Here is a 13,724-nt window from a genome sequence, read left to right on the forward strand (position 1 = left end):
AGTCAGAACAGTAAAAAATGATATACTCTTTACTTCACAAGTTAAAAGACAGCATTGAGCTACTTTTAGCAACCATAAGTTTTAAACGATGTTAATGGTGGGTCTTGCACATTAATAAACATTTTACATGTAACCGAATATTAAGTTTTTGTATTTTATTGCAGCAACAAACATAACCACATAAACAAATAGATTTTTTTAATAATTTTTTTATTTATTTACGTGGGGTGTCCGGATCAGCGTATACGCACCACGACTAATCCCCACGGCCCACTGAACATCCTATAAGCCCAATAAATAGGTAAAACACTACAGAGATGACAAACATGCGCGGTAAGACTCAAACTCAGGTGTAGAAGAAGGGGACAAACTCCTTCCATCACTAAGCTAAAACCTCGTGTGCAATAATATAGGGTTGATGCACAATAATATATATTTTACATATTACCGAACATTAAGTTTTCATGGTTTGTTGTGACAGCAAGCACAACAATAAAAATAAACAGAATTTAATAATTTAATAAAAATAACACAACAAGTCTATATGCGATGTAGATATCAGTGTGAAAAGGATGCATTCTTGAAATTAAAAGGAACTTAGTTTTACTTAGTGGTGTGTGTTTTTAATTGTGCTGGGGTGTGTTTTAATATTGAATTTTATTTTAAAAAATATTAAATTAATATATTTTTATTTATTTTAATATGCTGGTATTAGAAATAAAAAAATATTTTCATGTGTTTTCACGTTGCGTTACAATAATAAAATGCATATAGAGAGTAAGCCTTTTCAAAAATATATTTCTAGTCTAAAAATTTTCCTTTTTTTATTTTCCATATTTATCCTTTTATTTCAATTTCAGACTGGGAGGAGTAATTTGTGCTCTTGTGAATCTTCTCTGCTTAGAGGGTTTTTATTTATTTATTTGTACTCGAAATTGCAATAGCCGTTACAATTTACAAGCGTCAATATTGGACTGTAAATGACAGGAGACCAGTTGGCGAGGTGGACTTTTCTCTCGGAATTTTTCTGATGAGAGTGTTGGGCTTAGGCCTAGTTCCCTTACTTGGGCTAAAAGCCTTATTTATCATTGCCTTTCAAAAGCCTGATTAATTACTGCAACCAGCGTAAACGGGGGAGGAGAGGAGGACCATCAGTATTAACTCTCACCTACTGTGAAAATGAATTCACAGTAGACGAGGCCCAAGGGATTATGCAGTATGGAATTGGGCCGGACAAGATGACCGGCCCAAGCTACAGTGGTTTACCAGAATCTTTTTTAACTTCAAAAAAATTCAGTTAGCGAGGATTTTTTTTTTTTTGGTGTCATTAAACTCCGGCTACTGAGCAACCTTATAATTTCTTAACTCAATTTCTTATCTAAATCAGTTTCAAATCAAATCACGGAAGTTACTTCTACATAAACTAACCTATTTGACTGATTCGGATGTAACATGGAAAACTAAACAAAAAAATTATTTGATTTTTTATAAAAAATAAAATGATATTTTTTAAAAAATATTAAAATGATAGCATGTTAGGTCAATCCGGTTTTACGATTTAATTTATTAAATTTACAATTTAAATTATGGACTTAACAAGATTTACTACCTTTGTTTTTTTATTTAATTGTACAATAACAAAAAAAAATACTTATATAATTGAACACAATATCAAAATATTTGTTTAAAATCATAATAATTTTATACAAAACAAGCCTAACTAAATCACAACATTGATTCAAAATTAACCAAGTATTAGAGTGATTGAGTTAAAAAAAAATTAAAAAATTAATGTTAAATAATAATTTTTTTAAAAAAAATAACCTAGGAACACGATGAGAACACGGCCTAGATAGCTTTGCATGCCCAACATTGAAATGGAAAAAAGTGTTAATGAAAACCCTATTTTCAAAATGAGAAAATATGATATAGCTTGAATTCTAGCATATTAAACATAAAAATATGAAATTGAGTGGAAAAAAAAATAACAGTGTAGTTAAAGTTGCTTTTTAAATAATTTTTTATGTTACAATATATATTAATAATTTTTTTATATTTTAAAAATTAGTTTTTACATCAATATATCAAAATGATTTGAATATACTAAAAATATATTAATTTAAAATATTTTAAAAAAATTAATTTTTTAAAAATATTTTTAAAACACAAAAATAAATAATAACACATGAACCCCAAAAAAAAAATGATTACAGGCTAATAGCTGCAGCATCTTAACACGCCATGGGGAAATGAGATCAGCATAACTCGGAGGCAAGAGATAATGCACCTGCCTCAGTTTCAAATTTTCAATTGATATGTCTTGCGGGTCACGTCAACACAATCAGAAAATATCCACCAAAAAATACACCTCGAGGACAAAAGACAGCACAGACAGATGAGCAGATGATTCGATTCAAATTACAAATATCGAGGATTCAGTTGCCTGTTTTGCAAACACAAAGGGCTAAATAAATATCACAAGGATCTCCTTAGCCTTTAAATAATTAATTCGGCATCAATAACTGAAATTTCCAAATCGATTAATTCAATCTCAAATCACCATCCCTGCAGTTAAAACACAACAAATATATTTAAAAATAATATTTTTTATTATTTAAAGTACATTCTTAAATAATAGCGGCAAAATATTTTTTATTTTAAAATATATTAAAATAATATTTTTTTATTTTTTAAAATACATTTTTAATATTAACATGTTAAAACACAACAAAAACATCTTAATATGAATCAAGGAAAAAATATTAATTTATAGTAAAAAAAAAAATGAAATGAAATGAGAAAAATAAAAAATATTCACTTTTAAAACATGAAAGCAAGCAGGTTTTAAATAAAGGCAGCACTTTAAAACACTCAAATTTGGCAATATTGTGATGAACAGACTGGCAGTCATAGCACATATCGCCCATCGCCCATTCAAGACTTCATGAGAACAATTGCAACTGGGAATGAGAATGCATGTTTACAGTTCAAAAGATGTTACAGACTATAATAAATCATCCAGGTCATCAAATCAAACGCTAGGATGCATTTCATGAGGTGTTAACAGGATCTTTTGATCCTTGGGTGGCAGCGGGAATAGCCAGCCCAAGCTCCTTACATAGCTCTTCGTCTGGTTGCAGACTCCCTGGAATTGCACCGAAAGCTCTTCTTGATGTTTCAGAACCAAGAGCCACATAGTGCAGATATGCTGATACATCCTCCATTCGTGTATTTAAAGATATGGAAGCAAAGTTCTTTAAAAGACTTTTTTCTGGTTTCCTTGCAAATACCTGGTCCAGATCAGCAACCTTCAGAAACCGTTCTGTTGCAGCCTCCCATGACAGTTCATGCCTCTCTGCACCAGTCAGCTCAGCAGGTTCTTCAGTTAAAGCCCTGCTTGTGGCCTCGACAAATCCTTTGCTGTTATCATAAGTCCAGCAGTTTACAAACTGCTTGAAGAATTCATTCGATGGGTGATTAGCACATACAACAATCTTTCCCATTGCCAATGCTTCTGCTGTCGTCGTGCAAACGACATCTGTGGTGCTTGGATTCAGGAACACTTTATAACTAGTGGAACACCAAGAAAGAGGATATTGATAAAAGTTCCCCGTAAGAAGAAAAGACAATATAAGAGGTGGAATAATTCCGGATTGGATTACAGTTGCAATTTGCAGATAATAACCACATTTGTTCAGCCATTATTTGCTGCCAACTGGGTGAATGTTTTATTTTTCAATACGATAGGAAATGACTTATCAAACTTATAAATTAGTTGCAGTAGCACATACAGCAAGAATCTTACTCGTGGAATACAGGATCTGCATGATCACGCCCAGGATATACTCTGACTACCAGATCCAATTTTTTTGCAGCTGCCTGGACTTGGTCGGAGTCTTCTCCACTGCCATATAAATCCACCTCAAGCCCAGTTAGCTCTTTTTGATTATCTCGAAGAAGTTTAAGAAGCTCCTTGTAGCCTTTGCTCCACACCATTTTTCCAATGTAGTAAGCACCTTTAGTGAAGGCCTGATTCCCATTCCCACTTTGTTGTAGCTCTATCTTTTTCTTGCCAATCTCAAGGAACTTAGGATTCACTCCATGAACATTGCAGATTATGGAATTAGGATAATCCTGGGTAGCAGCAGACAATCTAATTACCTGTAAGCACATCACAAGTGTACCCTGGTCAGCAACCAATTATATTAAGATTGTACCAACAAAGATATGGAATCCACACCAAAAAACAACTCTCTTTCAAGAGATGTTTCTTCAGCATGTAGAGCAATGATGAATGAACACAGGGCCAACAGGACATTGCTTGATCCCCAAAGCAATTTCATTCATTATGGTGCCACTTTATTTAAAATATGTTTGAAAAAATGATTAAAGATACAAGGGTTTGCTGCGAACTTTCTTTCCTTTCTTCCTTTTTTGTTGCATTCCATGGATACTGATAGTTGAATGTCATTAGCCACTTTTCCTCATTCACATCAGGCCAAAATAGATGTTTGTTGTAGTACAATTCAAACAAGCACATGGCAATCTGATTGTAAATCAGGACACAGCAATCAGAAATTAACAAAGACTAGGATTACTTGAGTAACTGCGAAATAATTGATTTGCTGCTCCAACAAACATAGAAGAATATAACTTGACAGAAGGTTAGCTATCAATCATAAATCAGGCTTTAAAAGTAAATATTCCTTGTACTTTGATTCAGAGTTTTGAGATCACTCGTGTATTTCCAGCGATCGAGTTTCAATGAGGGATGATGGTACTGGTTGGAAGCCATACCAAATCCACTAGAAAACCACTCAAAGCACATCTTTTACACGAAATGATGCCAAAAAAATTCATAATGCAAGAAAGTATGAGCATAGAAATCTTAAAAAGAATTCTCAATTCAAGTATTAACAAGTTATTTTAACAGAAAGGACAACATAGAACCATTCAAACATGAAGAAGCATACCTTGTGGCAGTAGATATCAACAACCCAACTATTAATATATTTAACAACCAATGCTTTAACCCGTCCATTCTTCTCTCTCTTGATATATTCCAGATAATTGGTGTGTATAATTCCTATGACAAGGCGGAATTTAGTTTTCCATCTCTTCCCATGATGAAACCACGTGAGATGCTCAGGTTCCTCAAGGACCGCAACATCAGCATCTTCATCCGGTATGACTTCAGAGATATCTCCTACAGAAAGAATGCTTCTTTTATCTACAGCAAACTGCAAGACAAACAAAAAGCATCAAACTTTACGCCCATCTCCAACTAATAAACACATCATGTGTGATGAATTGATTGATGATTACCTTGGCGGGGTAGAATTGTATGCTAAAAGTAGGTGAGAATGAAATCCTCTCCTGAAGCCAATGACGGACATACACTTGTTGCTCAGAAGGTGAAGTGAAGGTGATATTATCGGGGTAGACTAATTTCTGATGCTGCAAGGACAACCACGGAATCACCAAAGTGACCTTTCTACTCCCATCTTTCGCAAGAAACGCAGCACGAAACAGAGGATTTACGGCAGTTCCAGTCATCCATGGAAGACTGGCCGTTGTAAAAATTGCAATATGCTGCTTCTTGTTATCCATTTATTAATAACAGCTCTCAACTTGGATAAATTGATTTCTTTTCTCAAACAAACAATAAATAACAAGAATAATTAAGGGAAAGACATAAAATCAACGGAATTAATAATCAAGAAAGACAGCGAAGTTTATCGTAAGAACAACCAGATGCAGAAAACGAAGATCTAACAAGAATAACCCATTACCTCTGGGATATTCTTCGGACAGCTAAACGGTAAATTAGAAACGACGAAGGTGTGAGAAGATTCGTGTTTGGCTGGCTTCGAGATAAGCTTTTAGGTCCCTCTCCTCCCTGTCTCCTCCGGTCCATTATTTTTTGTCTTTTTTTTCTTTTTCTTTTTTCCCCATGAAGCAGATCCAACTTGGTCCCTGTATTTCTCCTTTGATTATTGTGGTTTCTGTTTTTTATTGGTCCCTTTACTCCAGAACATTTCTTGATGTTATCCCCGATCCAATCTCCATCCAATTCAACATTTAATTATAGAGATGTGATCAGGCATTGGTAGATTCATGTTCACCTTTTTTACAAGTGGTTAGAAATTAACAGTAAACGTAAAATTGGTTGGACGGAGAGATCACGTTCACTAATTTTCTAGATTAGAGGGACCAACTAGGTTAAGAAAAGGAGTATAGGGGTCTTCATGAGTAAAATTTTTAGTATAGGGACCAAATAAATATGATCAATCCACGTCGCTGAACACCCATGTTTAAGGTTCTTGTTAATTGCTTGAAGCATTGATTCACAAAAACTAAAAACGCTAGAGGCCGCCACGGTTGATGTTATAATAATGGAAATACAGGATTGAAATTTAAAATTCAGAGAAAATACATTGCTCATTCGACACTCATGATATATATATATTTTTTAATTTAAATGTTTATTTTATTTATTTTTAATTTTCAAATTAATTTTTTTAAAAAAAAATATGAAATAAAAATAAAATGGTTAATTGCCATGATTCCGATAATAAAAATAATTAAATCTTATATGAACAAGTTCTATTTGAAGAAAGAGTCGAATTCTATAGTGTTTCTAGATTCAATTAATTTTTATATTTTTAAGTGATTTTTAATGGTTTTTTATAGTAATTAGTGATATGGGAAGGCTATTATGATGCTTGTCGTGTGTTTTTAAATGAAAATATATTGAATTCAACCCTAAAATCTACTTCATGATTTTTCAACCACTGACCGGATTATGAATTGGTCAGTAACATGCAAGGCGTTGTTTACCTCATTGAGCAACACAACATGTAGTTTGTTTCTTTTTTTAAAAAGAAAAAAATAAAAGGTGAAAGACATGTCACTTATATCTTATAAGAGGTTGAATTAAGCCAAAGCACCTACTTTTTTTTCCTGTTTTTTTAAAGGGGCTGAGTGCTGACCCTCTTAGCCACTAAGGTTCGTGTGATTAGCCTACTCTGTTTTTAATGATTTTATTTTTATTTTTTAATATTATATTAATTTTAAATTAATTTTTATTTTTTTATTATCTAGTTAAAGTGAAAAAAATATTAATGAACCCATGAATATTTATAATACAAGTTATAAATTTAATAAATTAACAAAATTAATCAAATATATTACAATATAAAGAAAGATATCAATTTTTTTAAAATCAAACTTTTTATCCCTTTTTCATGTTGTTTTTGGAAATTTATATGTTTATTTTTTATATATATATTTTTATTTTTTATTAAATTAATTGAATAATATCAAGTTAATTTTTATTTTATTTTATTTAAACTCCGGATTTGATAAGAAATTAAGTGAGAAGTTTTGAAATTGTTTTAGCTAAATCAGATTTAATTACAACATCAAAGAATTTTCCAAAGCTTGAATATTTTTTTATATTTAAAAACTTTATACATCAAGTAAACTCACTAGTTTAGTTTCGATTAATCTGAAAAAGATAACAGCTTCAATTAATTTTTAAATTCCTGATCTTAACTATGTGTTGAGATTCAATAAAAAATCTCACCCATTCATGAATAGTTACTAATCTAAGCATTTAATAACAAATATGTAGACTTTCAAAAGAAACACAAGATTAAATCTCTCAAAATTTAACTCTAGTCTTTTCATCTAAATTAGTCAATTCCGAAGTAAGTGATTAAAAAATCTGTGAAGGAACAGAAAAGCATGGACTGGTAGATTTGCCTATCTATAAACCCTTCCCAATATTCAAATGGCAAAACCCTGACAGCAGACCTCAGATTTTAGCACTTGGGCTCTCAAGGTTTGCAATAATTACCAGGTAAAGCAAAAAATCACTATCTTTCCACTCTCATAGACTTACTTAAGCCTTTATTTTCTACCATTCAGTTGATCATAAAAGCTCAAAGGGCACCAATTTAGCTACTTGCTTAAAAAACGAGAGTGATTTCTGATTGTGAACAATATTGCAATAAAAAAGAATTGATTTTACATTTTAGGTTTGTTCCTTCTAGCATTCACAACAGTTGATTAGCTTTAATTTTTGTTATGTGATATTCTGGGTTCAATCAAATGCTGTTATTGAATTAATGTTGCAGATAGAGGTTTGATGTTGATGTTTTGTATGTTCAGAGAGCTTGAAGAGTGCTGATGGGACATGCTGATGGTCTATCAGAACCCGGGTCATCAAGCACTCACCTAATTGCCTATCCTGAATCGGTGTTAGATGTTGAGGACGAAGAAGAACAGATACTGTATGCAGCTTCCTTTGAAGAACTTGCGAGAAATCATGTTAAATATGACACCATTATATGGGTTTCTATATCTTTGCTGCTGGTTTTAGCTTGGGGGATTGGGATTATTTTGTTGCTATGTTTGCCCATAAGACGATGCCTGCTTCAAAAGGATATTTCCTCGCGCAAACTATACGTTACAGCTAATGAAATAGTTTACAAGGTAATCATGTGTGTGTAGTGAATACTTTTCTCTGGCCAATTACAAGAGAGAACTGGCAGCGTAGATCCAATTCTTATCCTGTCATCATTATTTTTCTTGTTTGAAGTTTTCAAGGCCTTCGATTCTCTTTTGGCGTGTTACAACAATTGAGAAGCGCACTCCACTTTCCTCAGTGATTGATATCATCATTGAGCAAGGTATTGATGCAATACCAGTTGATTCTAGTTGTGATTCATTTGCGTTGCTACTTTTTTGTTCACTGTTCCATTTGCTAGATTTATGTGTACGATAGTCTAGGTTAGATGTAAGTATGTCTTTTTCTCTAAACATCTGTTTCCCAAGCATATGGCCTAAAAAGAAGAAATGGCTATGCGGTTTTTTTCCAGCCAGGCTACGTGATTGGTTTTACTGCTGTTCAGACAGCTACTGTAGTATTGGTTACTGTCAAGCTTTCTTGCAAAAAAATTTTGCTTGCTACAAGGGAACCTTTGAGGAAAAGCGGGGGAACAATAGGCTGCTAGCTAATCGCCGTAAATTTGCATATTTTTGTCTTTTTGGATGATGTCATGAATTTTATATGCTTCTTCTCAAGCGAAAGATGAATGTTTTAATCAATACCCTGTGTGCAAAACAAGCCTTCTTGAATGAATGCTTCAAAACGACTGGTGATATTAATATGTTCTGATTTTCATAGGTTGCTTAGAGTCTGTTTATGGACTCCATACATTTAGAGTTGAAAGCATTGCTCATGGAAAAACCGCACCTGTTGATGAATTACGGGTTCAAGGTGTTGCTGATCCTGGAGTTTTGAGAAAGGTTTTACAAACTTGATTGTTTACTTTATTTTCTTATTTCAATGTGAATGTTGTTGTTTTTCAAACAAGATGAGCTGGATAATAGTTGGTTGTAAACAATGCATTTCTTGCAGGTTATAATAACTGAAGCTTCAAAGAATGCACAGGATTTTGGGAAAGGTTGCAGACCTACTCTTACTGGTGAAGAGGAGAGGCTGTCTAGAGGGGGATCATTGAGTGAGGGACCAGTTATCTTTAAATCACCATCCAAAAGCTGGAAGGTAATTTAAACTGCAAGCTTTTTCTATGTATTCTCTGGAATTTGTTTCCACCTCGTACTCACTTCAAGTTGAGATGTGTATCCTTTGAAATATTCGTACTCTAATAACTTCAATCTCACTTTAGTAACAAATTGAGGCTTTTATGTCTTGTTCAACTTGAATTATTCAATTTGTAACAGCCTGAATCGCTATGGATTAAGTTTTTATATTGGCGAATGAACCTTGGATGCTATGCTTCTTACACGCTTTGAGATGTGAGTCAATTTGGTGCTGTGCCAGTTCTGTACTCCATTCAAAGTTTCAAACTGTGTACTAAGCTTAAACTGGTTCTGCTTGCAAGACATTGAGGTGTTGTGACTTCTACTTCTCTTACAACTGTGGCGCCCAATTTATTAGGATATATAGTCTGAACTCTCAGAAGAATGGATGGTTGGTCCAGATGCGTTACTACATTCATCAAATTGATTTGCTTAAGACTAAGAGATGCCGCCTGTCCTTTTCAGATTCCAGACTCACCACGCTACACTTCTCTGGAGCATAGAGGTTTAATACAAGGGGAAGTGCTGCTAAATAAACTAGAAGAAGTCAGTAAATCATTAAAGGTATGGACCCTGTACTTTCTTTACAACACATACATTCAAATAACCTAGCACACGCATATCTGAAGGCGACAATGGTTGCTTCTGCCTGTGTTCATTTATTTCTGTAAAAGTGTCCCTGATTTGCCTATTTTTATTTTTATCATGCCAGAAAATTGAGTCGCATATTAAGGAGTCCCAGGCTTCCCCGGAAAGACGTTGACGTGGAGCAAGGCCCTTTTGGATTGGATCATCAAATCAGTCACTTACATTAGAGAAACTTCATAAACCCCCCGCCCCTTACAGAAAGAAATGGTCGTTGCTTGCGGAGCAACAGCCTTGGCCGGATCTGAGCTATCTACTCGGCAATTCATCCGGTGACTTCAGGGGATCGCCAAAGAAGCCCCGCCAACCATTGTATGTATAATTCAGATGAGTTATTGTTTCAATGCTCTTCGAACTTAAGCCAGTTACTGGCTTTTGCTTCCATTGCGGGAAGCTTTCATGTGAACACAAGTATTGTTTGAACAATTGGAATGTTCACTGTTTACAATGATTCTAATTTGTTGCGTGAAAACTACCAGGCTACCAGCACTCGTTTCAACTTTTATGTTTGGAACTCTTTTTTATAGAACTTCAAACAAATAAAATAAATTGAATTTTATCGCTTTTAAAAATAAAAATTAAAAATTTAACTTGCTTGTTAATTAAATTTAAATTAAACAATTTATCCATAACTCGTGAATTTGATGGTGGAGCCGAATCCAGACTGACGATTTTCCAACGGTGGAACCGGTTTCAGCATTCAACAGTCAGTGTCAGTAGAACACTTATACCGATTACGGAAAAACAAGGTGCTCAGGATCATGAATATGTTCTCATAGAGTTTTCCTGACAGGAAAACATCTCTGAAGTCTGACATGTGAATTCATTCATGGTTCATCATAGCAACAGAAAAGTGGGGTTACCATTAATTTCTTACAAATATTTTAAAAATCTCTCCAAAATTGGAGATCAGAGATTGGTAAAAAGGTTTCGGTCACGGTTAAATCAGAAACACGGACCAAAGTTTATCTCATCATATCTCCCAGTGAATCGCATTGAGATTACTGAACAAAAAGAGAGAGAGAGAGAGAGAGAGAGAGCAAGGAAAGCATGAAGTTAAATAAAAAGGAGGGACAAAATGGAATCATCAGAGACTTAAATACAAGTAATCACGAAATCAATCGATCATTTTGTTGCAGTTTTTCTTCATCCCATGATTATCATTCTGTCCCTCTTGACTTTAAAAACCAGAGCAGATTCAACAAGACCAAAACCCATATTTTCTACATGAAAAAACAGAAATATCATAGCAAGAGAGAGACGACAGAAAAGACACCGAGAGATTGAGATGGACGGTGAAGCTTGGCTGGGAAAGGAAGAGACGGGATCTCACCGAAGCGAGTGTGGATTATATAGGAGGAGGCAAGGAGTTGGAGAAACCCTAATTCAGTATTTCAGTGTGCTACAGTTTTGCAACTCGTTGGCGTTTACTTGAACCGTTGGATTGTCCTGTAAAATACTCATATCGACGGTCTTGCTCTTTCTCTCCTTTATTTTCCTTTATTTTATTTTTCCTCTCCTGCAATGTTCACTCCTTTAACTCAATTTCTCTACTTGGCGGCAAATAAATAATACCAGGGGAATTCTATGAATAGTGAGATTTTTTTTTTTTTTAAGGAATAGTGAATATATCCATAATTTCGCATATTCATCACTTGATGTTCTATTAATTTAAATTTAATTACATGTATAAAAAAATATTAAAACTAATGTGATTTTAACTTGTATTTTTATAAATTATTTATTTTTAAAAATCAGGTAAATAACAGGGAAATATGAGAAATTTTAATATATTTATTAAATAATTAGTGATATTTTATTAGTTATTTTATGTGTTTATTTTAAATAAAAATTTGATATAAGTAAAAAAAATTAATATTTTTTTATCATAAGTTTTTTTTCATGCTTGTCTTTTATATTCATTAAATAATTAATATAATGTTACTCGCAACAGGATATTTTTCTAGAAATGATAGGAATTGCAGTGATTTTTTTTTCTTAGGAAGAGTAACAATTTGGGAATTTTTCCAATGTTTCGCGAGTATTCATCGCTTTTTCTTGTTAATTAAAATCAATGTGCATGTATAGTGATTTTCACTTTTATTTTTATATGCTATTTTATTTTTTAAAATTGCATAAAACTTGGTCGTTTTCAATATAATTAAAATTAAAATGCATGTGAGTATTGCTGAGCTAATATTGTATACCTGTATATTTTACTATGGATCTATTATTTATAATTTTTATTTTTTTAATTTGATTTATAATTTTTTTTGGATTGATTTTTTTTGTCAAATTCAATAACAATTGAATTAAATTTATTAGCCAAAAATAAAATTATAAGACAAGGGATAAGAGTAGAAAATGCTCCACAAATAGCTGATAATTTCAAAGTATATACAAAAAATTTAATTTAGTCTCGTACTTTGAAAATTATACATACTCGTATTTTAATATTTTTTCAATTAAATTTTCACATAAAAATTTATTTCTATTATTTTTTTAGTTTCTAATTTGAAAAATAAAAATTAAAAGTTATTGGATTTCAACAATGAAAAAAATAAAATGTCGTTAACACTGATGTAGGTCACTAAAACCGTTAATATTCATGTCAAAATATTACATTTATTAATGAAAATTCATAATGGGTGTTTTGTATTTTTTAAAGTTCGTGAAAAAAAACAAATATAGAAATTCATAGTGGATGTTTTTATACCTTTAAAGTTTGTGAAAAAAACAAATATAAACTTATAATCTTTTATATGTATTTTAGGCTGGGTTTAAGTTTCTTTGACAGTTTTTCGAGGTCATAAATAAACTTATTATGATTTTTATAGTGTTTTTTAATCAAAAATAAATTAAAAATATATTTTTGGTTGTAAGATCCTAAACCTTAATTTGTCAATTACCATAGAGGTTTGAATATAAAAAAATCACAGTACATGTCATTTGTTTTTTTATTAAAAAAAATAGAGTGGATAACAACAAAAAAAAAATACCTATATGCGGTGGCCTGGCTTGTCGGACTAGTTATGCTAGGTCTTTTGCTTTTTTTTTTTACATTTTTTTCATGTTAATATGTCTTTTTATTTGTATTTAAATTAACAATATTTTTCTTTTTTATTTTGTTTATGAAGCTTCTTTTAAATAATGATTTTTTTGTTATTTTTTATGTATTTATTTTTCAAGATAATTTTGTTTTACTCATCTATAGTTTTTTCTTAATAGGTAAACTTTATATTTTTCAAAAACTTTTTTATTGTCATATATTATTTTTAATATGTTTAACTTTTCATTATATATTTTTTTTATCTTTTATTTTATTGGGTCAATTTAACGTGTGTATTATTTTAATTATCATTGATTAGTACTTAAAAGTGCATAACGGTCAGGATTGAATGGTCTACGATCAGGTGCGGCGCGGTGTACCGAGTGCTCGGTATACCGGCTGACGTGGCGCAACCCGA

The 13,724-nt window shown here is 32.3% G+C and overlaps 2 protein-coding genes across 5 annotated transcripts; one reads left to right on the forward strand and one right to left on the reverse strand.

Annotated features, from left to right (window-relative positions):
* Positions 1 to 2,818: 2,818 nt before the first annotated feature.
* On the reverse strand, positions 2,819 to 5,941 carry DGD2 (digalactosyl diacylglycerol deficient 2). 3 transcript variants are annotated; one of them, XM_011037373.1, is made up of 5 exons: positions 5,793 to 5,941; positions 5,326 to 5,647; positions 4,974 to 5,240; positions 3,806 to 4,161; positions 2,819 to 3,570 (listed from the first exon to the last, which is right to left on the reverse strand). In XM_011037373.1, the coding sequence occupies exons 2-5, from the start codon at positions 5,608 to 5,610 to the stop codon at positions 3,051 to 3,053; spliced, it is 1,428 nt and encodes a 475-aa protein (XP_011035675.1). In that variant the 5' UTR covers positions 5,611 to 5,647; positions 5,793 to 5,941; the 3' UTR covers positions 2,819 to 3,050. The 3 variants fall into 3 exon arrangements, with proteins under 3 accessions (XP_011035675.1, XP_011035684.1, XP_011035666.1); XM_011037382.1 differs by having other exon boundaries at positions 5,326 to 5,654; XM_011037364.1 differs by having other exon boundaries at positions 5,326 to 5,941.
* A 1,782-nt stretch (positions 5,942 to 7,723) lies between these two features.
* LOC105133407 (uncharacterized) lies at positions 7,724 to 10,816 on the forward strand. 2 transcript variants are annotated; one of them, XM_011037404.1, is made up of 7 exons: positions 7,724 to 7,864; positions 8,142 to 8,499; positions 8,606 to 8,696; positions 9,194 to 9,315; positions 9,428 to 9,574; positions 10,078 to 10,176; positions 10,325 to 10,816. In XM_011037404.1, exons 2-7 carry the CDS (start codon positions 8,194 to 8,196, stop codon positions 10,373 to 10,375), a joined length of 816 nt encoding a protein of 271 aa, XP_011035706.1. In that variant the 5' UTR covers positions 7,724 to 7,864; positions 8,142 to 8,193; the 3' UTR covers positions 10,376 to 10,816. The 2 variants fall into 2 exon arrangements, with proteins under 2 accessions (XP_011035706.1, XP_011035696.1); XM_011037394.1 differs by having other exon boundaries at positions 7,725 to 7,864; positions 8,176 to 8,499.
* Positions 10,817 to 13,724: the final 2,908 nt, after the last annotated feature.

The sequence above is a fragment of the Populus euphratica genome, unplaced genomic scaffold (genome assembly GCF_000495115.2).
Source record: "Populus euphratica unplaced genomic scaffold, PopEup_1.0 scaffold2.1, whole genome shotgun sequence".
NCBI classification, from domain to species: domain Eukaryota; kingdom Viridiplantae; phylum Streptophyta; class Magnoliopsida; order Malpighiales; family Salicaceae; genus Populus; species Populus euphratica.

Coding starts and splice junctions, on each gene's coding strand:
- LOC105133407 (XM_011037404.1), top strand. CDS start 8,194: ATGGGACATGCTGATGGTCTATCAGAACCCGGGTCATCAAGCACTCAC. Junction 8,697..9,193: donor TGATATCATCATTGAGCAAG/GTATTGATGCAA, acceptor TGATTTTCATAG/GTTGCTTAGAGTCTGTTTAT. Junction 10,177..10,324: donor AAGTCAGTAAATCATTAAAG/GTATGGACCCTG, acceptor TTATCATGCCAG/AAAATTGAGTCGCATATTAA.
- DGD2 (XM_011037373.1), bottom strand. CDS start 5,610: ATGGATAACAAGAAGCAGCATATTGCAATTTTTACAACGGCCAGTCTT. Junction 4,162..4,973: donor TTGATATCTACTGCCACAAG/GTATGCTTCTTC, acceptor ATGTGCTTACAG/GTAATTAGATTGTCTGCTGC. Junction 3,571..3,805: donor GCAGATCCTGTATTCCACGA/GTAAGATTCTTG, acceptor GTGTTCCACTAG/TTATAAAGTGTTCCTGAATC.